Below are 24,476 nucleotides of genomic sequence, written 5' to 3' on the forward strand. Positions count from 1 at the left end.
CAAACGTACCCCAAGAAAGATAAAACGAACTTAAGGATCGATTGTGAGTTCTTGCTGGTTATCTTCGGATGTATCAAGTAGGAAACTTAATGCATGACTAGTTTTTGCTAATATGTGAGTTGTTTTTGCTTACTTTGACTTTAGAATGTACAATCTGGGGCTCAGCCTTTCTAATAGGCATAAATCCGGCAGTATGTAGCTACACTACAAAGGAAACAAGTATGGTGACAAGCTGAATCAACTCTGTCAGGCTAAACAGAATCTTAAGGAATTTTGTGCAGTGTGTGAGGAGCAAACATTCAGATACCTCAAGGAGGCTATATTGTGTGAACATCAATGATGCAGAATAGTGGACTACATAATGTCAGATACCTTAGCCTGAGTAGTGAGTTGAATCCAGGATGGGGTCTATTTTACAGAATGGAATGTTTTCTGAATCAAAACTTACAGCTTGTCTAGCCGCTATCATTGCTGAAGTTGCATTCATCCAGGAAATGGAATAGGATAATAAAATATTAATAGCTGTTTCATGCAGTGCATTGTTCTATTACCTGATATATCAAGCAGGTCTCTTCAATTCATTTATTGCATGACCAAGGCAAGTTTTGTTACTACAATACATTAGCTGGTTGGATGTCAGTTGCTTCTGGTGATCTTGACAAGATAAATAGTTTAGAAGACCACTCAATTTCTTCAGTTTCAGAGCGTAATATCCACAGAGAAATTAACTAGAAAGTTACTGGTGACAGGAAAAGTCTAGGTGATCATGACTTTATTCAGTCTAATAAACAGAATAATTATATGGTTGATTGAGTGAGGTATCACTTGCAGAATGTTCAGACAACCAGCGATGAGATGCATGCATGGATTCATTGAATTTTTGTTACAGTTGGAGTCATTAAATATCCAAAAGCAAACTGACTGTATAATATTAATTCACTTGCTTTATATTTTCTCAATTTTGAGCCTGTATACAAATAATTAAATTTTTCTCAGTCCTAGAATAAGATGGGAGAGAAAATTTATCTTTGTTACCTATACTGTACAGCCTCAAAGGAAATGAAGAATAAAATTAGTAAAACCACAACAAGGTGAATTACAGATTGAAATACTAAATATGAATTAGAGCCTTTAGATAATTATTGTTCCAAAGCAAAATTGTAGATGGAAAAAACAAGGACTGGTGAGATCTTGGTTATTTAATGACAGCGGTTGGAGATTAAAAGGGTGGTAACTTCTTGTTCTTGAATATGTTGCAAAGTGGAGGTACAAATCAAAATGGGATATCAATTTCATTATGAAAAATTTGTATACTTAAATAATCTAGCATTACTGAATTCATTTGTCCTCCACTTAAATATGCTACAACAGTGTCGGTACATTGGCAGTCTACCTTGAAATCTCAACTCTAGAGTAGATCCAACACAGAGCAGCCCACACTGTAACAAATACATGTGATCCCACTGTAATTTCATGGACCATGCAGCTGGACTGGGAATCACTTGAAAATAGATGAACAAATTTAACCTGTTTTGTTTGAAGTGAAGCATGTGAAATGTTACACTTAAGAAATCCTAGGATTCTTAGGTGGTATGTAATTAATGTGAGTGTTCCATTTCCGGTCTGACTAGATACATTGAAATTACACACACATCTTGGTCCAAATCACATTTGCTTGGTGGCTACGGGCATGGTTTCACATGCATAGCTAGGCTTATAATTGAGATTTGGTTGATCTTGGAGTTTTGGCATTTGGCCTGATTCAAGGCTAGCAGTCAGACACATCCTTGAATTTGTGCAACAGAAAAAAATCAGTTCACTATTGAATACAGCATTAGTCCACTGCACCGTCTGTTAATAACCCCATGCATACAATTCAGTGTGTTCGCAGAATATAGCCCCTTTGCGATCTGCCAAAATATTTGCTCCTCTCACACTGCACAAAATTCTTCAAGTTTTAATTCAGCTGGCTCTTTCCTGTTACCAGTGTCTTCCTGCTTGCTTTATTTGTACACTGACATATGACTTGAAAAGCCAGCCCAGACTGTTTTCTAAAGTCAAAATGAGCAAACCAGCTCACATAAAGTGCCCTTCTTGGTATATCCGTAGATGAACCAAGGATGAACATCACTGATACAGCTCATCCCACAATTAATACTTCGTTACTAATGACAACCAACACGAACCCACAATCGATCCTTTAATTCTTTTTATCTTATGTTTAATCACCCACTGGAGGTGCCACTGATAACTCGTAAGGGCAGTTTCAGCAATGGTAAGTTGCAAGCTTCAATTTGAGAAAGCGTTCCGTTTCGTAGTTTAGTCCATCATTCCGTTCCGTTCCGTTCCGTTCCATTCCGTAGAATAGTCCCTACCTGTTCATTGTAGTATCCCAATGCTAGATCCACCATGAAACCGGAGCCACGATTGTTGTCTTCACAGAAATATCGTTTTCAGTGTCTCGCAAGATGCAAAATTTATTTTTAAAATTTCGTGCTCCACAAAAAGGACCGAATGAAACTTGCTACTTAGCCAGATCATATCCACAGTTGTTGTAGTTGAAATGTACGTACAGAACTAAGTGATTGATTTGCTGGGTTCCCGGCACAGGGTTGCTTTCTTTGAAAAAACAGACAAAGAAATAAGAAATACAAAGTTTCGAATTCAAACTGCCCTACCACCCAGGGCAACAGAAGCCAACTCTTCCTCATAGTGTTTCGATACTGTTGGGTGCATAGTCTGTCTATGCTGTTAGTTTGGAAAAGATCAGAGACTTCTCACCATCTGGGTGATGAGCGTCAAATTTTTCTGCAGCATCAAAAGAATTGTGTCGCACTTTCTAGCCATTTCCAGCACCCCTGCAGCCACAACAATCATCAATTATTAACTAAAACTATGGCAAAAGATGTCACTGAACGTTTGGCAGCAGCAGCGGTTGTCCATTATTATTTCATCCACAGCTTCCGAGCCTCGCTCTAAGCTATGCTAGTCTCGCGTGGCCAGACCCTTTCCGCGCAGCCGCTTATCGATTGGAAATTATAAGCGCCGCGCTACAAGGGTCTGGAATAGTTCACATACTTAAAAATATCTACAATCCCCAGTGGTTGGGGAGTGTAAATTGGCTCACGCGATCCCTTAATCGCCAAAGTAGTCTGATTACTGAAGTAAGAGCTGAAGAAGGCCTCTGGGGATGACGAGTATCGATCCGTGTGGGTTTTGCCTTCTACCTGCTAGCTACTGAATCTTCAACAAGTACGGCTGAATAAAGGCAAACAAGCTCAGTTCATCTGAGGCCAGGAAAGTAGGCGAAAGGCTTTAAGCGGATTTGCCGATCAGAACAGACTAAAGATTCAAGGGAACACACGTTGCATTCTGTACCTTTGTATCTTAGGTGTTACCCAGTCAATTAATTGTCACCAATAACGTGTCGAAAAATTTCATGTTCACGAACTATTCCAGACCCTTGTAGCGCGGCGCTTATAATTTCCAATCGATAAGCGGCTGCGCGGAAAGGGTCTGGCCACGCGAGACTAAAGCTATGCATCAAGGGAGGCAGCAAAATCGTCCAAATTTGACTTCACCTCTCACACTCCACAACAACTTCAAATCTTCATTAAATCACCCTACATCACCATTATGCTGCAAAACAAACCGAAAAATAGCACAAAATCTTTCATTTTTGATTCGAGCTGGGTGGAGCTCCTGTTGAGCTGCTGGTACACTGCATCATATGAAATCACAGAAAAACCAACTGCTTTATTATTATTATTATTATTGTTAATTAGCAAAGCCCACTAGGGGCAACACGTTAATGAGCATTACAATCACATATTATATTATATTACTTACAGCGTTCTTAAATGTTTCAAGATCTATTGTGTCGATGTTAGGAATTTGAAGGGAGTTCCATTGAATAATTGTTCGAGGGAGGAAGGAGTATTTGTACACATCAACTCTTGTTTGCAATTGAGTTAGCTTGAGAGGATGTTGAGCACGGGTGGAGGACACTGGAGTTGGTGATGGTAAGCAATGATCAGGTATTGCTAGTAAGTTCCTGACAATCTTGAATAGGAAGGTGAGTCTAGCAATTGTTCTTCTGTTTTGAAGTGTAGGCCATTCAAGACTGGTTAACATGTCTGTGATGCTATCATGGTTTTGGTTAGATCTGTGCCAGGGTTTGTTCAAAACGAAACAAGCAGCGCGGTGTTGAATCATTTCTAGTGATGATAGGGGTCCCAGATGGTTGAGCAGTATTCTAATGATGGTAAGAGCAATTGTTTGTAGACGTGTTCTTTAATTTCTGATGGTGCATTGTGAAGATTTCTTTTTAAGAATCCAAGGAGTCGATTTGCCTTGTTACAGATGTAATTGATGTGAGGATCCCATGATAATTTGTGGTGGAGACGGATTCCAAGGTAATTGTGTTCTAATACTGTAGCCAGTGGAATGTCGGACATTTTGTATGTGAAAGTACTCTTGTTATGGTGTGTTGTTATCTGTAAAATTTTACATTTGGAGATGTTGAATTCCATCATCCAGTCAGTTGCCCATCTTGTCAGTGAGTTTAAATCATCTTGAAGTATTTTATGGTCTTGTGGTGTTTTAATGGTTTTGTAAATAAGGATATCATCTGCTAAAAGACGGATCTCACTTTGGATGTTGGCAATGATGTCATTGATATAAATCAAGAATAGAACTGGTCCAAGAACAGACCCTTGGGGAACACCAGATGTTACATCACAAGTGGATGATTTAGAACCTTCTACTATAACTTGCTGTGTGCGACCATGAAGAAAGGATTCAAGCCAGTGTAATATATTCCCTCTTATTCCATAGTGCCTTAGTTTGTAGAGGAGTCTTGAGTGAGATACTTTATCAAAAGCTTTAGAAAAATCTAGTATTGCAGCATCAACTTGTAAATTTGTGTCTATTTGTTTGGCAATGTCGTTGATGGTGATAGCTATACTACTACCAAATGTTTTGATCCATCATTTATCATCATTCTAAACAAAATTAAGTGACCAGTGTGGCATCAGAAGTACACTGTTAAAATTCAGGTGTAACCAAAGCACCTTTAGGGGTGTCCAGTTGCATGTTTAAAAACAACTCCCTTCAGGTGTTAGAAAAGGTGCTGTAGTGACACTTGGAGGGTGTGAAAGAAGAGTGCTACGGTGCTGCAAGAAATATAACACCAGAATGGAAAGGTGCCACAAAAGGTGTAAATTCAGGGTGTATGATGGGGTACACTGCCTTCATTTTAATTTCCGACACTTTCGTGGGGGGTGGAGCTCCTCTTATCCCTACATTTTCATTAATGGTTTATTCTTGAAACACATTGGTGTAAAGACCACGATACTGAGCCCAAATCTATTTCCAGAGAAACTATACACAGTCTATATGATTAAGAATCTCTTTAATCAACAGCAGTAAAAAATACAGCAGCAACAGCAAAATAACAACAGCACACCAGGAGTACAATAACACCAGGCAAATGTACATGCTACACTATCTATTTATACACAATTCTGAAGAAAGTTCTAGAACTTGCCAGATTCAACCTTTACATCTGCACTTTCAATGTTGACTGTTTCACAACAAATAAGTTTATTTTTTATCTTTATTCCATTTCCCCCTCCTCATGTTCTACATGATGATATAGGAGTTAGTGTAATATCAGTAGTAAATCGTTCTCTTTAAGTAATCTTTTGGTGAAGGTATATTATCTCTCAATTGTCTGTACAAAATATTCTTATTTAGCTGATTCCAGTTCTAGTGGACAAAGCTTAACTATTGGTCTAACAAAGGTCTTATCTGCTACTTGAACTTTAACTCAGCGAACATTCCCATCTTGGCCCGAATATACTTCGAGAACTCTTGCCAAAGGCCAGTGAGCTCGTGGACTATTAGTTGTCATCATTAAAACTACAGCACCCACTTTCAAATTGTTCCACAACTCAAACCATTTCTTCCGCTGACTCAGACCTGGTATCCATTCATGAAACCATCGTTGCCAAAATGTCTACTAAGTTCTTGTATTCTTCTCCATCGTCTCAGTGGATGGTAAGCTACCCCTTTTGTACTTTCAGGAGCGAAAGTTCCCCCTATTTGACCATGTAACAAATGATTCGGTGTAAGGGGTACGTCGTCATGTGGATTAGCAGATTGATAAGTCAAAGGTCTGCAATTAATCAAGGACTCCGCTTCAGTAAAAGCCACCATCAATTCCTCATCAGTAATGTCTGAGTTACTTAGAATAGCCGTGATTGCCCTCTTTGCTGCTTTAATCATCGTTTCGAAGACTCCTCCAAAGTGTGGGGCTTGGGGAGGATTAAAAGACCATTTTATCTTTCTTTTAATCATTGCAGAAGTGAACTTCGAATCGTTTACTATTTGACATGTCATCTTCTTGAGTTCTTTATCTGCTGCCACAAAGTTAGTGCCGTTATCTGATATTATCTCCTCTGGTAGTCCTCTCCTATTAATCATTCGGCTGAAAGCAGTTAGAAAAGAATCAACATCCAAGTCATAAGCAATTTCCAAGTGAACAGCTCTGCATGTGAGACACGTGAAAAGACATAAGTAGCGTTTCTGTCTTCGCTTTCCTCGACCCTGTACCGTGATAAATGGCTCAGCAAAATCTACTCCCTCTCTTGCAAAAGCCCTCAAGGATGTTGTCAGCCTATTCAATGGTAAAGGTGCCATTATTTGCTCTGTCCTCTCTGCTTTCTTCCTCTTACACATGGCACACTCTCTCTCCCACTCAATGATTGCTTCCCTGGCAGCCACAATCCAATATTTGGATGATAAAGTGGACAATATCTGGTTAGTACCCACACTATGGTTTCCCAGCTCATGGTGATGCCTCACAATAAGTTTGGTTATCCAACTTTTCCTGGGCAGGATAATAGGATACCTTACATCATATGGAAGGAATTCACCATACTTGAGTCGGCCCTCTGATCTCATCACCCCATCATGGACATAAACTGAGTAATTTACTATTTTTAGGTAATTTCTTTCTTTCGACTATGGCTGTATACTCTTCTTTAAAACATTCTTTCTGTGTTGTCTTCAAAATTAGTTTTTCTGCATCCCATATTTCCTCCAAATTTATCCCTTTGTCTAACAATCTTTCATGCTGGTGAGAACGACAATTTTTTGTAAATCTCATAACCCAGGCTTGTAATCTAGTTAATTTATTCCAGCTGGAGAAACGTTCTGGTTGTAATCGCCAAATTATCTTTGTTGTGGTAGTCATAAAGGCTGATTTTTCTTCTGATGGTTCTTTCACTGTATATTTTTGTTTAACTTCCTCTACAGCTGATGCATGTCTCTTGTAAACAACATTCCTTGGCCATTGGGATTCATCTTCTTTTAAATATTCTGGACCTTCCCACCACATCCTCAACTCTACTAACTCCATAAGTTTAACTCCACGTGTCAAATAATCTGCTGGGTTTAACTTTGTTGGAACATATCGCCACTGATCAGGAGAAGAGGATGAGTGTATTTCTCCCACTCTGTTTGCAACAAATGACTTAAATGTTCTACTGTATCCCCTAATCCACCATAGAACATTTGCACTATCAGTCCAGAAAGTATAGGATTGTTTCTCCATATCTAAAGCATCTGAAATTGATGTCGCTAACCTGCTCCCTAACACAGCTCCCATGAGCTCTAAACGTGGTACACTCACTGACTGAAGTGGAGCCACCTTGGTCTTGGATGAAACTAAATGTACCGATAAACTTCCATCCTGATATTTGACTCTTACATAAACTACTGCACCATAAGCCTCCAGTGAAGCATCCACAAACACATGCACTGCAATTGAGCTCACCTCCTTCCTCAACTGTAAACACCTTGGAATTCTAACACTTGGTAAACTTGATAATTCTCTGAACCATGTTGTCACTTGTGTAGATGTATCCAGTGGTAACTCTTCATCCCAATCTACACCTTGTACCCACACTTCTTGCATTAACATTTTTGCTCGTATTATAGAAGGGGACAAAAAACCCAATGGGTCGAACAAGGTTGCAATTTTCTTCAAAAAATTTCTCTTTGTTAACTCAAACCTTTGTTCCATCATTTTTGAATTAAACATAAACACATCCTGCGTAGCTAGCCACATTACTCTAAGTGTCTTGACTGAAGGTAAGGGGTCACTGTTTAGGTCAATCTCATAAATTCTATCCTATACTGGAATCTAACTAAGAACCACCTCAGAATTTGATAGCCATTTATGGGCATGCATTCCTGCCCCCACCCAAAGGTCAGATAGCTCTTGATAAAGTTGGACTCCCTGATCTTCACTCACAACTGAAGTCATACTATCATCCATATAGGTTGACTTTAATATAATTTCAGAAGCCATAGGGTATCTTTCTTGATAAATTTTAGCATGATGTTGTGTCACCAATTGTGCCAAAAACGGAGAACAATTTAAACCAAATACTAACCGATCAAACTCATACTCCTTTATGTCTTCCTCCAAACTTAAATCTCTCCACAGGAACCTGTGACTAGGCCAATCCTGTGGATAAAGCTTGATCTGTAAATACATTTCAGCTATATCACATATCAAAGCTACTGGGAGCTTTCTAAAACGTAGCAGAACTTGATATAATTCCTGCTGTAACTTTGGCCCTTGGTGTATAGCATCATTCAAAGACACTCCATCACATTGAGCAGAAGCATCAAATACAATGCGGGTTTAGTTGTCAACCTTGACTTCTTAACTATCGCAAAGTGTAGTAAGTACCACTGTCTGTGGGACTTCTCCGAAGGATTAACTTGCCTGATGTAACCCTTCTCCAAATGTTGTTTAATGGTCTCTTGATAGGACCTGGCCACCTCAGGATTCTTTGCCAGTCGTTTCTCAAAGTTCTTCAAACGATTCACCGCCACAGAATAGTTGTCAGGTAGATACACTGAATCTCCCTTCCATGGTATGGAGATTCTATAATGACTATCAACAAATTGAATTGATTTTTTTGTCTTTTCTAACACCAGTTTATCTTGAGGAGATAAGAAACTCACTTCTCCACTACAACTGTCGACTTCCCAAAATTTCTGTAATACAGCTTCAATCTTGCTGACATCAGTGTCCCCTGTGGTAAAGTAAGTTCTAGCAAAATTAGTCATACAAGCCTGTCCCTCATCATAGACAGGTCCAATGCAAGTCCACCCAAGTGGTGTAAGTCTAGCCACAGGCTGACCTGGTTCACCACGTACATCCCTGAAAGAAAAATGTAAATCAGAACAATCCAGCCCTATTAACACATCAACTATCGGTCGAGGTCCTAATTTTTGAAACTCTATATTTCTTAAATGTGGCCATCTTCCTGCACACTCGACCCAATCAATAACTTTCATGTTCCCGGTAACTCTACCTGTTGTAAGTGCAGTCACTTTCAAAGTAGTATTTCCATCTAAACTTTCTATCAAAAGCTCAACTGGTGAAATCTCAAAAGTTTCAACCTGGCTATTCAATACATTTACATTTATTCTCTGAAGCTTACCCTTCAATCCCAACTCTGATGCTACATCCATAATCAGGTAAGTCTTAGTACTAACATCATCCAAGAGAGCATTAACCATCAACTTTCTATGCCCATTTCTCACAAATACAGGTATTGTTCTTAAGGTAATGTTACTCGAGATTCCAGAAACCATGGTGGTATTTTGAGTTGATGTCACTTGGTCCCCCTCCCTGGGGGAATCCACTCTTGTCACTGGGACCCTCTCTTCTTGGGTACACTTTGATGCCTCAGTAGTAAGTGGCTGATCAACCTTAACTGTTGATCTTTTGTTTGTTGCTATTCTCTGTGATTCCTCAACGTTATCAGGTAAGGTAACTGGATTTCTATGTAACAGTCGGTGGTGAAGCTCTTTGCAACCATTCAAGCCACAAACTCTGGTACGTGTACAGTATTGGCCCAGGTGACCCTCGCCCAGACAACGGAAACATAGTCTTAATCTTTTTGCACATTCCCACCTTTTCTGGATATAGCTGTTTGAACTCATCACATGTCCACGTTCCATGTTGTTTATTACAAACTCTACATGACCTCTGACCTTGGGATTCACCAGACTCCAGCTTGGCATTTGACCTCCCAAAAAAGGTCTGATGAGGTTCTCTAAAACCATGAGATCTAGTCTCTGGCTTTCCGTGCCTTCCAGTAGACAAACCTTGGACTGTTTCTATAGCCCTCATCTGGAATTCTGCCTCCTGAACTATCCATTCACGCAACACCTCAACATTTTCAATCCTGTAGTTTTCAAACACCCAACGATGGTAAGCAGCCAGCATTTGAGTTGGTAATTTCTTTTGTAATTTGATATACAACATACCATCCCTTAACTCTTCAGGATAATGTGTTTCCTTCAAATTTACAATAGCAACATTCAATAGGTCTGCAAACTTTTCAATATCTTTGTAATTTCCAGGTTGAACCGGCTTAAAACTGTCAATTTCCTCCAAGTATATGGCTATTTGTCTTCTCTGACCCCCAAACTTTTGCTCTAATCGTTCTTTTGCTGCTTGGTATGCTCCAGCACTGTGTCCCAAACTTTCAATTGTCTTTAAAGCTTCTCCAGCCAAACACTGTCGTAATTGAAGGAGTTTGTATTCTGGGGTGGCTGGTGCCTGATCCACACAGGCCAAAAAGGCAGCTTTCCAATTTGAGTATGTTCTTTTATCACCGGAGAAAACAGGAATACTAACCCTCTTGAACTGTTTCCACAGGTCTTGTCCAATCAGTGCAGAATCAGCCATATTCTGGCTTGTCCCTTCATCCAATGGATAATATGCCCTTCTTTCTGGTACTGTAATCTGATGATCCACTGCCGAGTGAAGTGACACAGTGGGAATCTTACTTTTTACTATGCTGCCTTCTCTTACAACTCCCGGGTGGTGTTTTATATTATCTTTTACATGTTCAGACTGCTGGTGTGCTATTAAATCCTCTGACTTTGATACTTCCCTTGAGGCTGTAGTCTTATAATCAGCTATTGTCTCTGACTGTTTGAAACTATCTTCTTCTAATCTCCTGACTAACTTGTTGAGGTTAACTACTTTATTCAGTTCATCCAAGGTGTGTTGCACACGATCTTGTGCATTACTATACTCTAACTCAACCTTTTCTATTTCTTGGCTGAGCTTATCACCATTTTTACGATCTCTGTTTTCTCTAAAAGCATCTGCTAACCTAGTCATTGTGTCCATAACATTTGCCAAAGCCTCATCTAAATCTTCACAAGCATTCTTAATAACTTCTACAGTCACATCTTTTTCTTGTATCAAAAGTAGTGTTCTACGCCTTGCCTTAGTAAATAGTTTCTTTACTTTAGCTTTTTCTTGTCTTAACTCTAATATGCTATCTTCAAGCTGTTCATTACCTTGCTGCTGTTCTAAACCTTTCTCCATCTCTAGTATCTCACTATTAGTCTCCATAGTCATCAGCTTTTAACCTTCAACCATCCTCTGCTACCAAGAAATTGGTGTAAAGACCACGATACTGAGCCCAAATCTATTTCCAGAGAAACTATACACAGTCTATCTGATTAAGAATCTCTTTAATCAACAGCAGTAAAAAATACAGCAGCAACAGCAAAATAACAACAGCACACCAGGAGTACAATAACACCAGGTAAATGTACATGCTACACTATCTATTTATACACAATTCTGAAGAAAGTTCTAGAACTTTCCAGATTCAACCTTTACATCTGCACTTTCGATGTTGACTGTTTCACAACAACTAAGTTTATTTTTTATCTTTATTCCACACATATTATGACCTGTGAAATACAGTAATTCAACAGGATTACAAATACACTTACTTGCTTGTCTTTCTACACTTTATATGTAAGTTGCAATTTGTACTTATAACATAACTACCAAAGAAACTTTTACTTGTGGCCTTGTAGGTGCAAAGGGTGTTCCCATTACACCTTATCAATGAAATGTACTATCAATGCTGCCTACATACAGAAGTGCAGCACTTCATGCATAGTAAATAAGTTTCCTTTAGCACAATGGAAAAACATTTATGCAACTATTGTTTGGAAAATAGAATCCAAATCACATATTAGAAGTTTTGAGATAAATGGTTTAGATTTAAAACTATTATAACTTGCCAAGGCACGCATATGAAATTTACGCCAGAAATGCATCAATTTATTACCTTTCAGGTACTTGTAGAGTTCCTGCCAAATAAGAAAGAAAATGTGATGAATTTAATGAGCAAGCTAGCTCACTACAATAAAATGCATATTTGTGCATATGTGGTCAGCTCTAAATGTGATATGCATAGAATGTACTTGAGTGGGGTATATAATGTGTAGGAGATGATAGTTCACATTTGCTATTTAATGAGGCAAATGTGAACTATCATCTACACATCACATACACCACAGGAGTGCACGCTAACACATTTAGAGCATATCATGTACACACAAATACACTTTTTATGGTAGCAGAGGTAGTATCACGGCACCTCACAAAGGGTGGAAGGTGGGATGTAGAGGAGTGGGAAAAATATAGACCATGATTGAAATCCAGACATGCATGACGTTACAGAGCTGTGCTGGCTCCTTAGTACCCGGAATATATGCAGCAAAATCAACACAGAATATTAAAATAGGCCATCCACCAATTCTTGTCAACCCAAGACAATCAACCTTACCAAGACCAGAAAATTCCATTGAGCTTTTAACACCACCTGCACCATTAAAATCAGCCTCAAGTAGTTTGAGCTCAAAACCATGCACTACTATGGTAGTGTGGCTACCGTGACATTTGATTTTGCCTGATGTGCAAATTGTAACAGTTTTGTAAAATCTTACACTGTTGTAACTATTATGTCCACTTTAAACTGCAGGTGTTTATCTTGCATGATAGTTCAGGACAGGTGCTGTTGTCATGGGGGCCAATAAATCACTTGGCCCATAAATTAATTGCATTCAATTGTTTTTTCCACACTTCTAAGAGTGTTAGTAATTGTATGCAATTACAGTCACAATATTACACCCTATCATGAGGTGAAAGACCTCTGTTTGGGGTGTTCCAATGAACAATTAAGGAAATTTACAAAATAGTAACACCCAATGGGTGTGACTATAAACCTCTTAAGGTGGTTATTATTTTCAAGGGTGTTGCAACAACACCTCCCTTGATTTTTAGAAAATTATAGGTGTTATGGTAGCACCTAAATTTTAACAGTGTGTAGCTCATTATTACAGCCTGCATGCCCAGCTAGTTTCAATTGAGATTGGTGGCTTCGTGTGGCTATCTCGTGCATGCAAGACAGCTACAGAGCTATTTAGCCATTGTTTGATCTAGCTGCCAGAATTTCAATATTCTGCAACTCATACAGAATCTTCAATGCTCGCTCCTCAGAACTGTGGGATCTGACAGATCTGTTAAACTAATTAATTTAACTAAACAGGAGTTCTGGGATGCACTCCACCTGCGTTATGGTTGAAATTTACTGAATACTCCTAGTCACTGTGTTTGTGGTGCCAATTTTCTACTAATCATGCCATGATATGTCGACATGGTGGCTTAACATTCGTACGTCATAATGATTTACGTGACATCACAGCTGAGTTACTGTCTAAGGTTTGTAATGACGTTGCCATCGAGCCACCTCTTCAATCTCTCAGTGGAGAAGTGAATACTTTATTATATATTTTATAATTGTAAGACTCATATGCATGAGCATAGTACAATGATTAGTTACAAATTAAATTAGAATGTAAGTAAATAAGTAAGTAAATTAATTAAGTATAAGTAATTAAGTAAGTAAATTAATTAAGGATAAGTAATTAAGTAATTGAAGAGATCACTAGTGTACAAGTGTAGAGAATTGTTGTAGAGTTGGTGCATTGACAGTGACACTTGGTAAAGCATTCCACTGAGGGACTACTCGTGGAAAAAAACTGTACTTATAGCTATTAACTGTTGAAGATATTGTAACAAATCTTTTGTTGTGACCTCTAGTGATAAGAGAGTTTTTAATCATACATTCTGGGAGTGAAACATCTATTAAACCATTTAAGATTTTATAAAGGACACATAGAGACTGAATATCTTGTCTTTTCTTCAAGCTGTCCCACTGTAAAGTTGATAACATTTCACCAACACTGCTGTATCTGTTAAAATCAGACATCACATATCTAGCAGCTCTCCTTTGAACAGATTCTAATTTGTTAATGTTAATGTTGGTATAGGGGGACCAAAAAAAAGCTGCGTACTCCAAAATTGGTCTGACATATGTACAATAAGCATCAGCTCTAATATTCCTCTGACAGAAATGAGTGTTTCTTCTTATAAATGCTAGGGCAGAGTTAGCTCTTTTACAGATACACTCAATATGCTTGTTGAAAGTAAGTTTACTGTCTAATGTAAGTCCTAAGTATTTAGATACTCCTCAGTCTGCCAACCAACAAGATGATGCCAGAGCTGATATTCACGCTCGTAGATTTGGGGGTGGCGGCAAAGTGCCTTTTTTGATATAAGGGTGTTTCATCCAAATTCACAGAGCTACCGCAATGCTTCTATTCCATCTGTATATATAGACGTCATGAGCAACAGAAGAAGAGGGAATATGGTGACCGTGTCCGTGAGGTGGAGTTGGCATCTTTCACTCCTTTAGTTTTTTCAACAACTGGGGATATGGGAAAGGAAGCAGTCACTTTTTATCGCCGTTTAGCTGATTTACTATCCAAACGCAACACCATGACCTACAGCAGCACTCTTGCGTGGCTTCGTTGCTTGTTATCGTTTGCATATCCAACAATTAAGCGACTTTTAATAAAAAAAATTTTATTGGCAAGATACACGCGTCTACACTGGAAGCAGGTTTTCAAGGCTCTGTTATGGAGCGTCAGATAACTTTTAATCCTTTTCCTGGTTCTAGAAGGAATGGCCAGCATGACATCTACTTTCACGTCAAATGTAACAGCTTAATACGGCCTTCTTCATGGTACAAAGTAGAGGATTTAACATTACACATAGAACCATTGGCAACGAAAATATTTGCTCACCCCAACAATCCAGGCGCGAACTTTTTAACGATTCCAGGTTATACCAGGCTAGATCTATCCTTTCTTGAATACTTCAGCTAGCTATACCGTTCGTGACGAACGTTTTACACGGTACAAATAATTTTATAAAAATCACCATCTCAATCCAATAGTCGCATACCCTGGCTGAGCACTGATTATTAATGACGCGCGCGCTATATTGCGTGGGCGAGTTGCAATGGAGAAGTATTCCGTTCTTGAATGTTTAATTCATCAACTTTTCAATGGTCAATAGTCCTTGTACATCATGCTAATAACTTTTTTGATCACGTGATACATCTTTGTATTTTGTACATGTAATAAAATAAATATTTTGAAAAATGGTCATTATAAAAATTTCAAGTTATTTGTTTGCAGTTCTCCAACGTATAAACCTGTGGAAAAAACAGTCACATTTAAATTGGTGAATTTAAAAAAATCTTTATCACGCACACACTACACACACACACACACACACACACACACACACACACACACACACACACACACACACACACACTTCACTACATATTCACATAAAAATAAAACACTACAAGGTATGATAATGGTTGTTTACATTGGTTAATTTTGTGGTGTGCCACATATAGCAACAAGGGAAATGTGTATCTGTGATCAAGAGTTTAATTTAGTTTGTAATATCATAATTAGATGGTCACACTATCTTTGTCAACTAGAGATGAACTGGCTTTTGGTAAAAAGGGAGGGGTAGCCAATGCCTCGGGACTCTTGTATGCTATGTGAGAAATCCAATTAGAAATACACAAATATATTAGAAACCAAATCCTAAATCCAAAATCATGTAAAAATAATGGAGAAAGTGAGTTTAACAAAGTAGACAATGTTCGATCATGAATAACTAGAACAAGATGTAGATCAACAACTGTACAGATAGTTACTAGTTAGCAATATCTCTAAATGCTTTTAAAAATACATAAAGATTGGGAGTCTCGTACACGCCAGTTGGGTGCTTTGTGTGGGCGTAGGCAACCCCTCTGGTACACCATTTCTGTGTTTTGCGTGGGCGTTGGCTACCCCTCGGGAAAAATAAAATAATGAAAGACTATACAGAAGCTGATCTGTACAGAAGATGAGCCCTACACAGCTACGTGGGCTTCTTTTTACAAAGCATACACTCACCTTATTTGCACATAGCCCAATCATCATCATGGACGCTTCCACCTCCCACCGTGCACTAAAGTAATAGAAACAAACATCATTAAATAATATAAGCATTAATAGTATTATAGCATAACACAGCAGCACAATATTACAGCATGATAAACAAACCAAAGTATTTATACAGAAAACTATGTCATAGACATTTAATCGTCTTTGAGCAAGGCCATTTTAACGAAGGCGCAAATTGGGCGTGGGCGGGAAATTCATTACATTCTTTTCGCCGTTTATAACTATCACTGGCAAACTAATGCATATACAATATCAAAGAACGTATATATTTAAACAGTTGTATGATACTTATACACTGTTTTTTCACTGTCAACCACTTCTTGCACGTGTGTCAACCACTTCTTGCACGTGGGCGGCCCACCGCCCCTCCCCTCCGCACCCTCCCACCCACCCACCCACCCACTCCCTATATGATATACGTGCTATACAGCTGAGCATATAAAAGTTGCTAAAATTAACAGGTTTTTGTAGAATCAATTTTATTTTTAAAATTCTAATTGAACAAACAGTACATTTTCATACTGTAGCTGAATGACATTAAAATACATTGAATTGTCTGATATGTTCTCTTTTCTCTTTTAAGATCTGCAACTATGTGCATCCGGGGAAGCCGTTCCATCTCTTAAAGATCATCTGATGCTTCACCAGAACTGGGCCTTGCTAGTGGCCCCAGAGACTTTTAAATATTCCCATTATTGTTTGTATCAGTTGTGTCCAGCACACATGCCTTTTGTGCTGGGGGTGAAGGCAGGAATAAAAAAAATAAATTTAACTAATAGTTGATGTAGCTAGCTATAATGTGTGTTTTCTTTTTTTGTATGTGTGTGTTTACCTTGCCAGGGTTACAGCTGTTTTAAAGCTCCTTAATATAATATACTGCTGTGTCTAGGCCCCTTATTTATTTCCTGTACATTTGTCTTGAACCATAAAGCCGGCGACGGCGCCGCCCAGCTCTTCAATTGCATTAGTACGGCGACTAGGAATATTACTCTGGACAGCTGTTCTATTTAGAGCGAGTTTAGAGAGATAGCTAGACTAAACAGGACTAGCTAACTACTGTGACGCACGTGCGAAGGTGTTTGTAGACTTAGATTCAGCCTACAGGTGTAGCAGCGTTGAAACCGGGTCACTACTGCTGACCCGGATGACCCACTGACCCGGATTAATTAAAGCCGAGGCGTGCGATAAGAGCTATGTTTTGGCTAGTCTTGAGCGAGCGAACGAGACTACGTTTTGAGCGTTCGATTAGTGTTGAGTAAATATTGCAACTTCAACCTAGCTGTAGGTTGAAGACCAAAAAAAAAAAAAAAGGTCATCACCTGCTAAAAATAGCTACACCTCAGGCTGAGCGTATGTTGGTAGCGCGATAAGTGGGCGTGGCTCACGAAAGAGCTACGCGATAGCGTTTATGAGTTTCCACGTCGTCAAACGAACAATTTCGTGTCTCACGTGATCCAATCCGGGTCAGACCTGGATAATTTGTAAACCGGGTCTGACCCGGAGAAAATGTGACCCGGAGAAAATCACTACCAGAGAAGTATGCCATGAAACGTCTATGTTTTTTCCATGAAATGTTAAATCGCCCCTATGAAATGTACCATGAAAGTCAATTCATGGTATAGTATGGGTTGTTTCATGGGCCATGAAATGCATCTCCAGATCAGATTTTTACGGTAAATTCATGGCATTGCAGAGATTTCATGGGTGCAGTACCCATGAAACGTTAAAATTCATGGGATAAACCATAGGTATTTTCATTGGTATTTCATGGTTATTTTCATGGCAATTTCATGCACTGTATCTGGTAGTGAATGTGACCCGGTTTCAACGCTGAGGTGTAGCTAACAGACGGCTGGAGAAGGCAGACTACGCTACCGCCAGTGATTGCTTACGGAAAAACTACAGTAGTTAGCTAACTACAAGTGAGTTGTCAAGTTTTATTACTGATAGGACTACGTATACTGGAATGTTATGAAGAACGAAGTGTATCGATTTAGCCGGTCACCGGTCACGGTGCAAATTTAGTCGGTCGTTTGTTACAAACATTAGGAAGTGTCACCTATATAACTCGAGTATCAAACTAGCATGCGTTCCTCAGTCAAGTTGGCTCAGGAGAAGGGTGCATCCAATTGGCTCAGAGTCTCTTGTCTTCCATTGAAGTCGCATAACTTTGTGCTTCATAAAACTGCTTTTCGTGATGCAATTGCACTTTGCTATCATTGGCTACCATCTGCCTACCCTACTTCCTGTGCCTGTGATCACTCTTTTACCATGGAACATGCTCTATCTTGTCCAAAGGGCGGGCTTCCTTCTCTGAGACATAATGAAGTGTGTAATCTAACTGCCAATTTACTGATACAATTTACTTTCCGAGGTCTGTAACAATGTTTCATCGAACCCCCCTTCAGCCTTTATCTGGTGAGACCCTTAAATAAAAAGCAGCGAACCATGATGATAACACAAGGCTTGACATTGCAGCTAATGGTTTTTGGGGAGGACGATTTGAGAGGTCATACTTTGATGTCAGAATTTTTAACCCTAGTGCACCCTCAAATCAACCCCTAAACTCTGCATACTGACATCACGATAAGGAAAAGAGACGTGAATACCAACAACGGGTTCATGAAGTAAAGAATGCCTCATTTACTCCTTTAATTTTCACCACTACTGGTGGAATGGGTGATGCTACTACTCAGTTTTATAAGACATTGGCCAACCTTTTGAGTGCTAAGTAGCTGCGGTGAGTGATAAGTACCTACGGTGCTTATCACTCATGCACATTATTAGCTCCATACACCCTGTAGTTTATGATTTATGACCACAAATATTTTGAATATTTCATGAAAAATTGGTCTATCTCTAGCTACAAAATCGATTGTAACTTCACACTGTGTGAATACTTTTAAACACAACTTTCACTGATGGAAGACTATTGATTTACCTTTCCAGTGATCCCTAAATTATGGGATATCTACTTAATTATGGTTCAAAAATACTTTATTGAAAACTTTTGTCCTTTATATTTCAAAAAAAGGTGTTTGAAATTCTTCAATTTTGTAGGACCACAATGGGCTCAAGAGATATAATAAATTATGTTGTGGTGTGCAGTGGAATTTGTAGTCTATTATTGCTGTATGGGAGTGTGCACCTCCAATAACCACTCACAACAAGGCCATGCCAAGTTTGCCTTACAGAGTGAAGGTGTCTAGGTACAGTGCAACCTGTATTAGTGACCACCTGTATTGAAAGACCACCCATGTGCTGCAATTGATTTATATTTCTTTAATTGGATATCAATGTATATCACCAAAGCATCATCCCTTTCTAGCAAATCCAAAAACGGTCCTTATTGGAAGGTGGACTTTAAATAAGATCACCATATATCCATAAACATGTAAATGTGGTACCATCTCTTCAGAAATACCTTATTTATTAAGTCTAATCCTGCCATATTGTACTTACATATGTAGCCCCACACTGCATAATTCAAGTTACGTACATGGTTGCATAAGTACAATAGACCTCCTCAAAAAGGATACCCGGTCTGTTGATAGCCATTCATGATCTCACTTTATAAAAGTATGTACATTTGTACCGAAGAAGTCTGTGGTTTCTAAAAAATGAACACTTTATCAATGGTCCAGGGAATATTGTATGCAGTACAGTAGATGCATTACTTGTACCAAGAATTTTTTATTATTATTAACACTTGCTCATGTGTGATTTATAGTACTGCAATTACTAAATTAATGGTTTTTCAAAGTATTTTGCATTTATGCTTTGAAGATCAGTATAGGAAAATGAGTACACATGAAAATGTTGTCAACATGTTTATCTATTGCGTGAGTATGTGTGTGAATTTTTGTCTTGATCTTCAAAGTGGTCACAAATATAAAGTAATTATAAATTAATTTCACATATTGAAGTGCAAGTAATGTATGTATGTATATGGGTAAAACCCCTTCATTCCTAGGACCATAATAAAGTGCTCATATTACAAAGATCACAGAAGCATCTTGGTTCAAAGGTATGTACACCACTAGAGTGGGAATATAAACAGACATCCTGGTTATCAAGGTGTGCAGGTATCCCTTTTGAGGAGTTCTTTTATACATAAGTATGCAGTCACATACACAACTTAAATAGGGCTAAGTCCACTACAGTGGGATTCAACTTGATAAAGCTGAAGAGATGGTACAACATTCACATGATATGTTTATGGACACGTGGTGGTCAGATTTGTAATTTAAAGTCAATCTGTCTAATAAGGACAATTTTTGGATTTGCTAGAAAGGGTTGATGCTTTGGTGCTATACATTAATGTCCAGTATAAATTAACTGCAGCACATAGATGATCTTTCAATACGGGTGGTCACTAATACAGGTTGCACTGTATCTAGATACCTCACTCTGTAAGACAAATTTGGCATGGCCTTGTTGTGAGTGGTTATTGGAGGTGTACACTCCCTTACAGTAATAATAGACTACAAATTCCACTGCACACCACGACATAATTCATTATATCTCTTGAGCCCATTGTGGTCCCACGACAAAACTTTTATCAAACATAGACCATGATCCAATCATTATTCACAAAAATTTTGAAGAATTTCAAACAGCTTTTCTTGAAATATAAAGGATTAAAGTTTTCAATAAAGTATTTTTGAACCATAATTAAGTAGATATCCCATAATTTAAGGATCACTGGAAAGGTTGATCAATAGTCTTCCATCAGTGAAAGTTGTGTTTAAAAGTATTTACACAGTGTGAAGTTACAGTCGATTTTGTAACTAGAGATAGACCATTTTTTCATGAAATATTCAAAATATTTGTGGTCATAAATCAGAAACTATGGGGTGTATGGAGCTAAAAATGTGCATGAGTGATAAGCACCATAGGTACTACAAACACACCAAGTTTCATCAAAATCCGAGAGGTGACCCTAAATTCCTTGCATGGAATGACCCATTTGTAACATTTAAATAGTACAAAAACAAGAGGAATAGCCAGCAACCACTGGTGCATGGTACAGTGGTAGAGCATGGGTACTCCAAACCTGGATGCATGAGTTCGAGCCTCGGTCGCATCACACTTTTTTCTTCATTTCTTATACCTTTTTGTGTCACAATTTTTTCTAAGTTTTTTGAAAAAAAGCAATGACCGGCTAAATATCAACAGCCTATGAAGAATGTCCACGATTAATGAATAGCTTTGTGTTATAGTTATGTTTTGTACTGTTCCTATTCTGTGTCTTGTTATGTATGTATGTTGAGGGATGCACCCTTGTACAGGCTATGCCTTTTGGTGCCACCCTGTCATTTTGACAAATTAGATAAATTAATAAATAGCTAGCTATAGCGGTCAGTAAAAACCATGCTTAGTGGAGTGGGTAAGCTATATTATTTTGTCTCATCAAATCATTGTCAAAGGGAGCGAGCACTAAAGGGAGCAAACCAAACCAACAAACCAACTAAAACAACAAACAGCAAACCATATTGAAATGCTACATATATATGTAGCTAACTATTCCACAGCTGTGCTGTAAGGTAAATGGCCAAGTTACATGTGATTTAAGTTTTGGTTGTGTATATCACCTTGACCACATTTTCAAATATCAAACACCTTAGAGTAGGTAAATAACTTAGTTGATTGCTTTTGATATCATCACCAAAAGTTTTGATTCTTGAGATATACTTGGTAATTGACACATTTAGTTACTAAAGCACCTATCAATAAAGGATTTCACATGCAGCCACTTCAAAGTCTATATATATATATATATGTTTTTTTATACTGCTACCTTCACAGTTTTAGTTTTTGCAGTTTGGATGAACTTTGATTGCTACAAATTACTCATAATTATCATTAATTAATTTTATGTCGTTTATGCACAACCACACACATAGCTCCTATATTATGTCACAACCAAAGCATTTTTGCTGTTGCTACCTAGTGACCCAGCATTAGTGTCTATGTGTCACTCATATATTATAGGGGTAGGTAAATCTTATTGGGATAGGACTAATAATGCGCATGAAGACTGTGCCATGTCTCACAGTTACACAAAGCCAGCCTTAACCTTAGGCAGGGTAGGCAGCCTGCCTAGGGCCTCAGGCCTGAGGGGGCCTCCGAGCTCCAAAAAAGGGGCCTTAGGCTTTAGATTGCATGTACATCTATAAATTTATATGTTAAAATGCTATTCATACAGCCACACTTCGAATTCCTTCTATGCAACCATATAGCTACCAGAGACCAGTTCTAGGTATTCCCAGACTATGAATATCCACGTCACTTATAAGAACATGCACTTACATCATCACAATAACAAAGCCATACTAAAACCATACTATAGCTAGTATAGCTCCGTGCAGTCCATGCTATGTGGGTGTGTATATAGTAAGCATATGTGACTGAATTTGACAAAACCCGGCTTCGACGCACAAAGCTTCGTTAGGAGATATGGCGATTTTAAGTAATCAACTTCCCAGTGCCTACAGCTGTGCAAACACAATTTGCACCAAGTATGCATCTATTTACTAGCTATCACTGAGTGGGTGTATACATTTCTGATACTCAAAATTAGCCCTGTTTTGGGCAGCTTTTCTCGAGTGGGTAATAATATCACAGGTGGTAGTAATAGAGTGGGAGGGTGGGGGGCGGTAGGTGGGCTCAATATAGGGGTATAAAATGAAGCAAGAAGACGATTGGAATCCAGAGGCCAAGTTTGGGCTCTCCATGGCCCTCCATGGCCCTCAAATCACTCCAAATTGACTGAGAGCACTATTGGCAAGCTTTCTGTGAAGTCCCAGCTCACTACACACCATTATCACAAAGCCATGGCCATTCAATGGCACCAATCTCCCACTCGTGGCTTTGATAGGGTCGGAAGAAAGCTGCCACAGAAACCAGACTTGCTAGTCCTGAAGGAAGTACAGTGTGGAATATGATAGTGTATTAGGCCAGCAATCCATTTCTGGTAAAACGTAAGTTTGATTTTGTGTGTGTGGAAGCCTTGTTATGTGAAATCCGGTCACATATGGTATGCATTATAAAAATAATGATGGTAAAATTTCACTAAAATATGTATTGAGTCCTATTCCTCTACTTGCAGGGTCTATTCATTTCATGTGAAATACTTTCAGTGTTACTCTTGTACAACATTCACATGAGCTTTACCATATGTTATTCAAATATCCCTGAGCATTTTAAAGGAAAGATTATTCTGCTCTGTATCTCTGCTCTGTATCTCTACAGGATTGTATATTTTGGCACTCAGAATAGTATATGGAGCAGTGGTAATGTAGTTAACAATCACTGGAATCCAGTTGAAACTATAAATTATGAGTTGGTACAGTTTACAGGCCACTATAGCTACCTTGTACAGTAGTACTATTTATTATTAGGGATCACAGAGGTTTGTACTTTTGTACTTTCTCACAAAAACAAACCTCACAATACCTTCATGGTGCCTTGGCATTGGTGCAAAAGTGCCTTCAGTTACAGCCCATAAACTCTTCTAATGGGTTGTTGTGAATTTTATATTTTTTCATTCATTGGAATTTTCTACTGGTTGACTGATTCACTGATTTACTGGCTGACTGATAATGCCTTCAGACAAGCATAACTCAATAGTAACTAAGGTTACAGGCTTGATTTTTTCACTGTTCAATGTTGCTTCAGCCCACAGGTTCCTTTTGGCATGCCACAGTATGTACAATTTGTGTATCATAGACTTACGTTTGCCTTTATTGTGTCCTTGCTGTCAACTCTATCATGGCTGGTATAGTGCATGATGGTTTCCCTATGTTGTAACAGGAGTTTTCTGTGGTGACTGAATTCATTTCAGAGGTTCTTCTTGTAGTGTTCTTGGTTTGTAATGCTGTGTAATGGGCTGAGAATAGCTAAGAATGAAACAAAATAGCCAATTCACTATTTTAATAATATTATTGATAAATGGGACATGTGATCAGATGAAAATGCTAAGTCTAGTGCCATTCTTTCTTTTGATGTGGTATGCACAGGTTTATACCAGTCATAATGATGTTACAAAAAAAAACAAGTAAATAAACAAGGAATTTTAAGGGATTGTAGAAATAAAATTAATAATGAAACATGCCTACTCCTGAAGATATAGTAGTGGACTTTTATCCCTAATTCAGTTATGGTTTTTTTTATTTCTATGATCCCTAGTCATA

General features: G+C 38.4%; 5 protein-coding genes across 5 annotated transcripts in view; 1 reads left to right on the forward strand and 4 right to left on the reverse strand.

The window, feature by feature from the left end:
• Positions 1-5,976: 5,976 nt before the first annotated feature.
• Positions 5,977-6,966, reverse strand: LOC136253739 (uncharacterized). The gene has a single exon (XM_066046396.1). The coding sequence runs from the start codon at positions 6,964-6,966 to the stop codon at positions 5,977-5,979; it is 990 nt and encodes a 329-aa protein (XP_065902468.1).
• Positions 6,967-6,973: 7 nt separating this feature from the next.
• LOC136253740 (uncharacterized) lies at positions 6,974-8,566 on the reverse strand. Its single transcript, XM_066046397.1, has 2 exons — positions 8,270-8,566; positions 6,974-8,197 (listed from the first exon to the last, which is right to left on the reverse strand). The coding sequence occupies exons 1-2, from the start codon at positions 8,564-8,566 to the stop codon at positions 6,974-6,976; spliced, it is 1,521 nt and encodes a 506-aa protein (XP_065902469.1).
• A 101-nt stretch (positions 8,567-8,667) lies between these two features.
• LOC136253741 (uncharacterized) lies at positions 8,668-11,458 on the reverse strand. The gene is made up of 2 exons (XM_066046398.1): positions 9,933-11,458; positions 8,668-9,868 (listed from the first exon to the last, which is right to left on the reverse strand). The coding sequence occupies exons 1-2, from the start codon at positions 11,456-11,458 to the stop codon at positions 8,668-8,670; spliced, it is 2,727 nt and encodes a 908-aa protein (XP_065902470.1).
• Positions 11,459-15,404: 3,946 nt separating this feature from the next.
• LOC136254643 (uncharacterized) overlaps positions 15,405-24,476 on the reverse strand; it is a 217,115-nt gene continuing 208,043 nt past the window's right edge. Inside the window, exons 10-11 of the mRNA XM_066047397.1 lie at positions 16,231-16,285; positions 15,405-15,467 (exon numbers count right to left, since the gene is read on the reverse strand). Coding sequence (XP_065903469.1) covers positions 16,232-16,285 — 54 coding nt within the window. The 3' untranslated portion in view covers positions 15,405-15,467; position 16,231. The remainder of the gene's footprint in view (positions 15,468-16,230; positions 16,286-24,476) is intronic.
• The window catches only part of LOC136254618 (uncharacterized), a 248,088-nt gene continuing 241,580 nt past the window's right edge, over positions 17,969-24,476 (forward strand). Inside the window, exon 1 of the mRNA XM_066047362.1 lies at positions 17,969-18,203. The gene's annotated coding sequence lies outside the window, so the exon portion shown is untranslated. The remainder of the gene's footprint in view (positions 18,204-24,476) is intronic.

The sequence above is a fragment of the Dysidea avara genome, chromosome 4, assembly GCF_963678975.1.
Source record: "Dysidea avara chromosome 4, odDysAvar1.4, whole genome shotgun sequence".
Lineage (NCBI taxonomy): Eukaryota > Metazoa > Porifera > Demospongiae > Dictyoceratida > Dysideidae > Dysidea > Dysidea avara.